The sequence below is a fragment of the Homarus americanus genome, unplaced genomic scaffold, assembly GCF_018991925.1.
Source record: "Homarus americanus isolate GMGI-L3 unplaced genomic scaffold, GMGI_Hamer_2.0 scaffold4838, whole genome shotgun sequence".
In the NCBI taxonomy this organism is placed as follows: Eukaryota; Metazoa; Arthropoda; class Malacostraca; order Decapoda; family Nephropidae; genus Homarus; species Homarus americanus.
Window position 1 is genome coordinate 605 of NW_024753402.1, and position 10115 is coordinate 10719.

Consider the following 10115-nt stretch of genomic DNA (forward strand, 5'->3'; position numbering starts at 1 on the left):
AAAGCATCTCTCAATGAAGGCAACTCCGACTTCAGGAGCTCTCTCCCAGATACAAGATAGTGACTGAGATGGCTGGATTTTTGGTTCCTCGTCCTGACACAAGCAGCCATCGTAAATATTATCAACTTATAAATGCATCAGAATGTGAAACAGAAAAAAATAATGTTAGTTGGGTTGTTAAAGAATGAAGTCAGAAAGCAATGTTCACTATTTAGTAGCAATACGCTGTACAGCTACGTTCGTTTAAGTCGTTACTCCATTACCTAGCAAGGTTGCAAAATATTGAAACTGAAATTATTTTCTGTTTATATACAATCTCCTCTGTTGAGCTAAGCATCTTGATAACTATTGTAAACAATTGTCTTGCCCATTTTCTCCTTCTCAGTCTATTTTTATCAATCAGTTTCTCTAGTTCTCTTTCACACTGCCTGAATGTGTTCTAAGAGACCCTTCACCACAGAGAAGAGAATTAAAAGATCGTAAACAGAAATTGTTTATCCTGAACTGTTAGTAAACATTGTGTTATTTAATAGGAATATTCAAAAGGCTATGTAATAGGATTTTCTTATACTGTGACCATTCGATTTATTTTCTAATTATCCGTTTTATGATAATGATGTTGTTAGTGGTAGCAGTAGTAGTAGTAGTGGTAACATTAACTAAAGTAGTAGCAGTAGCAGCAGTAATAATAGTAACAGCAGCACTATTACTATCATCATCACCTTGACTGACGACGACAGGTTAGGGTATAGGTTAAAGGTGTATATTGGGAGACTCAGTATATATCACATCGCTAAATGATCTCAGGCCGTAATAAGCGTTAGTGCTCCAGACAAATGACTTGGTCCTTTGACACAGGGGAAATTAATTCAACACAAACACCAACATTCACGAAAGGAAAATGAATCTTTAGGGCATTGCATGATAATCCCTGATCTGATGGTTAGTACCTGTCAAACACTGATCTGAGGGATAGTAAGTGATCTGATAGAACGAGTAGACGTTAGTATTGTTTTATCAACTTTTGTTCTTACTATAGACATAAAACTATTCCCTAAAACGTCCGTGGAAGAAAAAAAACGAAAGTGAACAAAACAGCACAATGGAGAGCTTTTTTGTAGGGGGGGGGGGTCTGATGCCTTGGCTTTGAACTGTTTCAAGTCACTGATGGGAGAGGAAATTCATTCAGGAAGAGAAGTTCACTTTTCAGCTGTCGAAAAAAATGGTTGGGAAAATCTTTGTTTCTATGTATGTCGCTTCTGGCCATTTTCTCTGCACGCTGGCTACTTGACGCCTATTGTACACATTACAACAGTTCTGAGAAACATCAAAATAATAAACGGGGAAATACAGACCAAAAAGCCTTAAATTAAACTTCAGTAATTATCATTGGTGAATTTATGAAGTAAAGAACATGATGGAATAAAGTTCTTATAAACGTAAAATAAAACACGAAATTTTTATCAACAAATCTATTAATATAAATAAGAAGGGTTCCACAAGTCCTTCATAACGGAGTGTAATGTTATGAAGTCACTGAACCTCACAAACACGCGTCATCAACAACACTGAATCGTTTACGGATATTTTGTATGGGAATTATGGTTCTGTTGGAGTTATAAATTGTAGTGCTCCCGTAAGTAGGATATAGTGGAGACGGGATGATCACTGATAGAATTAATACAAAAGTAAAAAATATACTACATAAGAAAGCCTCGGGAAGCAACACTAGTGAGGATAGTAAACGAAACAGCGACAACAGCAATAAATAAGTGGAAAAGGTAAAATAAAAAAATACAATAAAATGAGTAAATAAAAAGAAACATCGAGGGAGAATAGTAAGAGAGTAAAACTCTTTTGACATACTCATAAGGACTTCTTGGGAGGTTTCAGGACATCAAAGGCAAAAATGACAGCCTCAGCAGACTCGCTCACGGAAGATGATTAAACATGAGAGGCACGGAAGATAATCCCCGTCGACTGAGTCTCTGAGAAGCCACACTGGTTGTCTGAGAGAATGATGAAGGGAACCAAGATGAGAAACGGTCAAGAGACGTATTCAAAACTTTAAATTAAAACCACTAACAGTTGTACACTGGTGGAGGGATCAGCGGGCTGCGGCTGATTAAACTACAGTATTGTTTGACTCTAAAAAAAAGGAGAACTTTGAGTTTTAAGACTGAACCTCAATGGCGAACTCGTGACTGACACAAAGAATCTGATACCTTTACAAATCTACTCTCGAGATACCATCTCGATCTTCTTGTCCTGAATGATCTCGTGGAATTGACAGGAAGGAAAAAGACACTCGACCTTTGTCTGAACATAAGTAAAAGAATCGAGGTGGTGAGGGTTATGGGGGAAAGAGTCGGTTTCTCATCACAAAAAAAACATGGGTTACATCCACTAATTCAGAGGGAGAGTCATGTCAGTATTTATCATTCGTTTTGTCTTCGAGGAAGGAAAAAAAATTAAAGTGGGTCCCACATGTATGACTGGCAGTTAGGGAAAGTGTGGACACAGCACACTGTATACTAAAACTTCAGTACACAATGATACTGACATGCAGGGAGGCGGCAACAGTGCTGGAGGATAGAGTAATGTATTTCAACACTCCTGGATATATTTCAGTCTAGCGCCAGACCTCACGAGACACTGTTTAGTGGTTTAGGTCAGGTGAAAGATGTAGCTCATATATCACTGGCCCGAAGGACCTGACCCCGAAACATCACTCAGGACCAAGAGCGAGGTTTTCAAGAAGCTACAGTACTAGACATTGCTGCTACTCGTCGTCAGAAACATATAGACGAATAGAAAATATTAGTAAACTAACTTCGTGACTGTCGTGTGTCCTCAGAAAATCTAAAACAAACATAACAAGTATATATATATATATATATATATATATATATATATATATATATATATATATATATATATATATATATATATATATATATATATATATATGTAACCGGTCGGGATCTACTGGACTTTATTTTCTCACTTGACTTGGGGTTTATTAAAGATTAATAGATGGTAATGGCAGTGGAAGCGCCCCTTTGAGAAAAATCCCGAACCAGCACAAGAACACTTAAATCTACTAAGCAAAATGAATTGTCCGTGACCCGTGGAAGGATAGCGTCTGTGACTGGGATGAATGAGACACACTGTAAAATTTAGACACTTATATTCCCTCCAACACTACAAACACAATCAAATAATGGTACACCAATATGCGCACCTCTTAACTTGAACTTAAAACACTACTTTGGGGAATAAAAGTTATACATGATATTGAAATTATTAGAAACTCAGGCAACAATAAATTTAAAGTATTAAGAAATGTTGCTTGCACACATAAAACAGGCCTTAAGGGCTTTCAACAAAATTATATCACCCCAACAGATGCACAATTCCTAACCTAACTTAACCACTACTCTGGGGAACAAAGGTTATACCTGAGATCAGAATTATGAAGAAAAATTAGATGCATTAAAGAATCAAATCACAGTATCACTCTGGTTCCACTTAGTGACACAAACATTCAAACAACAATACTATCAAAATTATTTAAGAAATATTAAACCACACACGTCAAGATAACATCAGTAACTGAGAAATGGTATTAACTACACACAAATATAGTCACTATTATTGATTTGTTACTGGGTCCACCAATACTCGTGAACCATGCTCCACCCAACTCAACATACACCCGTAATAAGGGAGATAAAATGTTCCTCTAGGTATCCCCTAGACTCATGGTCTCAGTGTGCGACCCTGTATCACTCAGCTGGCCTCACTTTACCCCCAGTACATCCATGAAACGGAAGGGAGTGAGCAAATCAGACCTTGTACAGTTGAGAGAAGCTTTAGCTTCCCGTTAGCAAGAGGGTTTCACTAAGCTGCTCGAGACATGTGGTGTTGTGACCCGAGGTCTGATGACCCCAACGATCGTCCCGTCGTCAGCTGGGCACCCAGACGGCTAGATTCCCTCAAGAGATCCTTTGATACCCCGCTAAACCGTGACAGGCCTACACTGATCGGTCCAATGGCGACAATCGCCACCCTCAATCACCAACGGCAGTCTCAAACGGCATTCAATCTCTCGCAGTCAAACTCCGGTAAAGTGGGTTCTGACGGAAACCCTGAAATGAACTCACTGTTAGCTCTTGTTAACTTTACCACTGCCTTATCTAACCCTGTCTGAGATCGAATGAGACTTACTTGTTATACTGCAATAGTGCAACACAGGTGACTAGGCCACGTGACTATTTCTGTGACGAACGCGCAGGGACGTCTTGTTTGACTGAATGCTTCTCCGTGACTGAGGACCAGCCAGCGTCGCGTCCTCTCAAGCCGTTAGCTTAGGCCTACGTGACATATTTTCCGCCTAACTAATAACTCCTTGGGACACCCGTAACATTATTCAGACTGATAAACGATCTACAATAATTTCAAATTCAATAATAGTTCCTTAACTTCATGAATCGCATCATTATTAATTCGGCAAATTACATTTAATATCACTTAGGCCTAGTTCCACAACCTCTCCCTATGTGCAGGGAGCGCTCTCTTCCCTCCGACGACCTTGAACGCTCAGTATCGCCAATGGCAGGGCATTCGAAATTACTCTGAAATTTCTGAATATTACAATCGACCCCCCCTAAAAAAAGACAGCACAGTCCTCATGTGCTGAGAAAACATGCATACGACCCTCCTAAAAAATTGTTCTAAGAAACTGCATCTTACCCCTTTAACGTGCTAAACGCAGCATTTCTGTCTTCTCTTCTCTCCTTTTCTCTCCCGCTAACATATATATAAATATATATATATATATATATATATATATATATATATATATATATATATATATATATATATATATATATATATATATATATATATATATATATATATATATACCGAAGCAGTTAACATGAATTTGAGTAAAGGCATGTACAAGCTGGACAATTTTGTAATTAAGAAGATTTGTGATCAGGTGAGAAGGCCGGGTCACTTGACCATCTGACCTGACCACCAACCGTTGTGTGCTATTTAAAGATTAGTAGGGTCATTACCTAATACCTGACCATTGTGGACCTGGTCTCACCCTCCTCTGTATATATACACCTTGATTTGTATTACTCTCTCTAGTCTGTACTCACCCCTGAAGATGTGAATTACACGAAAGCGCTTGGGAACTTCGTGTTTTCTTCTTTCCTTGTGGTAATCAGCATATATATATATATATATATATATATATATATATATATATATATATATATATATATATATATATATATATATATATATATATATATATATATTTCATTAGCCCAATAAACACGAGGACTTCTACATAAAATCAACACCTCAACCTGGCAGGTGTTGATTGTATGTAGAAGTCCGCTTGTTTATTGGGCTAATGAAATATATATGGATCCTCGTGTTTCGAAGCCGGATTTGGTAAAACGTTACTCTGACCACCTAAGTGATACGGGTAGTCCCCATTAGAGGTTCACGGCGCCATAAGCTCGTTGAACAGGCTTTGTGTGAAATATAACAGAGTCTAGGACTGCTTTTAGTATCCTGGTGGTCCAGTGGTTAGCGTTCCCCGGTTACAGTCATGGGCTCGTGGGCCGTGGGTTCGAATCCTGGCGGGTTGAGGTGTTGATTATATATATATATATATATAGATATATATATATATAATGTGGATAAGTCATTGTGCCCCCAAACGCACGCTGTCGACTCACAGAAACATGAAGCAGTAGGTATCACTTACTCTCCTGCGTGAGTGTTTTAACTCCCCACATAGCGGCCTGCGCGAAGGTGTCGCGCGAGAGTAAGTTGAAGACATTGGCCTCAGCTTTCACTACCAGCGCTATTGCCAACACCACGGTCACCAGGCTCACTATCGTCAACATCCACACCTAAACCACGGGGAGATTCCTGTTATTTTTTGGGTTGAATAGAAAATTATATTTGTAAAATGTGATGAAAATTTTCCCTAAATACTATAATTTAATTTTTATACAATACTGCTTTCTTACATTACACAGGGATTTGAATTGCATTACTATAAAAATCCACCAACTACTCTTATAGTGAACCAGCAATATACCCACTGCATTCATTAGCGTTTTAAAACGGGGGGTAACCTTAAGAGTATATAGTGACTAACGTTATGTCTTTCCTGGCGGCTCCATAATATCAAAGAAAATAACTACATATAAGACGCAGCCTTAAACGAAAATGCTAAGTGTTGAGGATAAACGAAAGGCACTTTTTCCTGCTCCTGTTAGATCTGTATTCTTTTCGTACTATTTGAACGGATGAATGGGACGAGCATCAGCAAGAAATTTAAACAAATGAACAGCGATTCTTAGATGGAATATTACAAGGAAATAATTAATTCTTGGATTCATATGATGGAGTCATTAATTAATAGCATTTACTATAAATAAAACCCCTATGATTAGGTAAAATAGTAGTTCTTACCTGAGGTTATGTTGTGTTAGGTTTTCTTCTATTTTCTACCATAATCGCTTATTTGCACTGAAAACACTACATTTATAAATATGTATAATTTTTGTTTTTGTTTTTGCTGAATATTTTGTTAATATTTATGAACGCAGCGCCGGTCATAAAAAAAAAATACCTAATCCATTTCTTTGGATATCCCAAACACAAATCCTCCTTATTTAATTTTAACAGTTTACATTGTATTTACGTGGAAACTAGACTGCTTCATGATATTTGACACTAAAATAACAGTTCACAACAAGTGGATGAATATTTCTATTTAACTTGTCAATAACTATCCTACTATGTTGTTAATAATAGTTAATAAAAAAATCCTCTTGATACGCCGACTGCATCATTTGGGCAGCCCTTTTTGGTTGATGTTGACATTGGTCACGGGCAACATTCTCTCCCTTCTTTGCCACTGTGCATTATGGACATCGCACACTTATCCCAGTTAGATCGGTAAAGAACAGTGAAATTGTGTGATGGAGAACGCTGCGATATCGGTTTCACCGATTGTGAGAGTAAAATTGTCATAAGGAAACGTGCCTGTAGATACCAGTGTTTGTGGGATGTCTTATTATTGTTTACATTAAAGATTTGTCTTATGACATATAACAATTGTAGTGTTTTGTATATATATAGGCATAATAAACTGATTCTGATCGACGATACATGTCATGTGCTTAGAGTAATTTAATTCTTATTTACTACATTTTAGATCCTCTGTGATGTTTCTGGAAAGATGTATAATTATCAAAATAAGACCTAAGAGAATTATGAGAAAAAGAGAGATTCGGTGGCACTGAGGTAGCGTGTTTGACACTAACTACTAGTTTCTTACTGTAATAACACTGAACCTATGGAATATGGTCCTCACTGACTCTAGCAGGGATCCTACAAGTACAGTACAGCACTCGGCACCACTACCAAGCGCACGACCCGTCCGTTATCAAAAAAAAAATGCGATTTTTGTTATCTCCATTATTGGTAACAACATTTATGACATTTTGTCTTTACATCTAGCAGTCATTTAGCAAGGAAAGACACATGCAAATAATTTGGGGAATATTTAATTAATATTGTTACAAAAAATGATCCCACTAACAAAAATCAGCCAAATTTCTCTCTCTCTCTCTCTCTCTCTCTCTCTCTCTCTCTCTCTCTCTCAAAATCTATCCATTATATGCTAGTGGCTAAGAAAAATTGTGCCAGTAGATTACGCTTGAATAACCATGGACAAAGTAGATCCAGTCACACGAAAGTCTGGCCACCTCTGCAAGTCTAGAGATACTAAATTAGCCGACATTGCGAAATTATTTAACTTAAGTATAAGGTTGTAGTTATTTATCTAGTCACGTACTGTACCTTTACTTATTCTACTATTTGTCCAGCATTCGGTCTGATTGCTTGAGGCTGATTATGCTGATTACCTATCCAAACGTAATCAAACCTAACCTAAAACTTAAATAACTTATCCAACCCTAACCTGACCTAACGTTGACTCCCTTTATACAAACATTGTTCTGCAAACTCTTATGTAAAGTCATGGATCAGATCGTTCAAACTTTTTCGTAAAATATTTCACTTCCTCAAAGAATTTAAAAGCATTACCTACGAGCAATAATGTCTACATATTCATCCGCCAAACTTAAACTGACCGAATTCACTAATTAATGGCTCATAATGACGTCAACAGCTTCATGAGCCTCGTCCAATCAGAACGAATGCTAGACAAATAGTGGAATTAAGGGATGGTCAGTGACCGGACAAATAACTATCTTGTAAATATAAATAATAATCAATCATTCAAAGAGAGAGAGACTCCATATTACTCTTTACACACCTCCATAGCGAAGGGTTTGAGGAAGCCTGACATGTCGCTCTGCAGGGTGGGTCGGATCATGAGAATGGCGTTGTTCTCGCTGAAGAAGGGATGGGAGAAGTCACACACCGTCTCCCGCTGAGGCGTCACACCGAAGGGCCCCACAGCAAATTCCACGTCCTGTAGAATTCATCTCTCGAAGCATAAATTTGCATTACCTATCTAAAAGCTTTTCCCACCTGCTCTTGAAATATTTGTTAAATATTGCTCACATATTTTTGTATTATTTTATTTATTTTTGTGGTTTTATTACTAATTTTAATAGAAATTATTCTTGAGGAGATGAGGAATCTTTAATGTATTGCTTCTAAAACCCAGAAAAACTGTATTTGAAGCAACTGAAACATACAAGTATGGCTTTACACTACAATAATTCTTAATTCTGTGGTAAAATGCTTCAGTTGAAAGCCCCATGCTGTGACCCATCAATTGTATGGACATATACAGGAAGATGTAGATCATTGACTCATCTCCCACGACCCACCTTTCTCTGTAGCATCCCCAACAAGCCAGTCCAGGATCCGTCAGGCTGAGGACCTCCCCAGATGTGGTCAGAGGGCTGGACGAGCTCATAGCTGCAAACACCAGAATCACTAGTTAGTATTAAAAATAAAAAGCTTGTTATCACCTGAAGATTAACCATCCTAATACTAACATTACCTAACCTGATCTCCTGAAGTTGCATTCGCGTGATTAATGTTCAGGAGATCCAGTTATATATATATATATATATATATATATATATATATATATATATATATATATATATATATATATATATATATATATATGTAATATTCAGAAATTTCAGTGTAATTTCAAACGCCGCGCCATTGGCGATGCTGAGTTCAAGGTCGTCTGAGGGAAGACTGCTCTCCCACTCACGTAGCGAGAGGTTGTGGAACTAGGCCTATACGATATTTAATGTAATTTACCGAGTTAATAGGAACGCGAATCATGAAATTAAATATCAGTTATTAAATTGAAAATAATTATAGATCGTTTCCTAGTCTGAAAATGTTGCGTACGTCCTAATTAAGCTGTTAATCCTCTGGTAAATAAGTCACTCCTGGAAAGCGTGAACCAGTGAGCAAGCATGGCTGGGGAGCTGTGAGAGAGGTCATGGACCACCTCTGTGCTGTACCCAGGAGAGACGGATCGCGTGACCTGGTTCCTTCGTTTATTTAACATCAGTATAACAAGTAAATCTCATTCGATCTCAGATAGGGGTTAGATAGGGCAGTGATAAAGTTATCAAGAGCTAACAGTGAGTTAATTTCAGGGTTTCCTTCAGAACCCACTTGACTGGGAGAGTGATGACTGCGAGACATTGACTGCCGTTTGAGACTGCCGTTGATGATTGAGGATTGGCGATTGTCGCCGTTGGACCAATCAGTGTAGGCCTGTCACTGTTTAGCGGGGTAGCAAAGAAGCTCTTGAGTGAACCTAGCCGTCTGGGTGCCCAGCTAACGACCGGACGATCGTTGGGGTCATCAGCTCTCCTCTACCTAGGCTCACAATACCACATATCTCAAGCAGCTTAGTGAAACCCTTTTGCTAACGGGAAGCTAAAGCTTCTCTCAACTGTACAAGGTCTGATTGGCTCACTCCCTTCCGCTTCATGGATGTACTGGGGGTAAAGTGAAGCTAGCTGAGTGATACAGGGTCGCACACTGGGTGCCAAGAGTCAGTGGAG

General features: G+C 38.2%; 1 protein-coding gene across 1 annotated transcript; it reads right to left on the reverse strand.

The window, feature by feature from the left end:
• Nucleotides 1-5791: 5791 nt before the first annotated feature.
• LOC121855346 (probable glutamate receptor) lies at nucleotides 5792-8994 on the reverse strand (the record flags this gene model as incomplete). Its single annotated transcript, XM_042350241.1, has 3 exons — nucleotides 5792-5939; nucleotides 8381-8539; nucleotides 8904-8994. Coding segments are annotated over 3 exons (398 nt in total), but the record flags the coding sequence as incomplete, so codon positions are not given.
• Between the last annotated feature and the right edge of the window lie 1121 nt (nucleotides 8995-10115).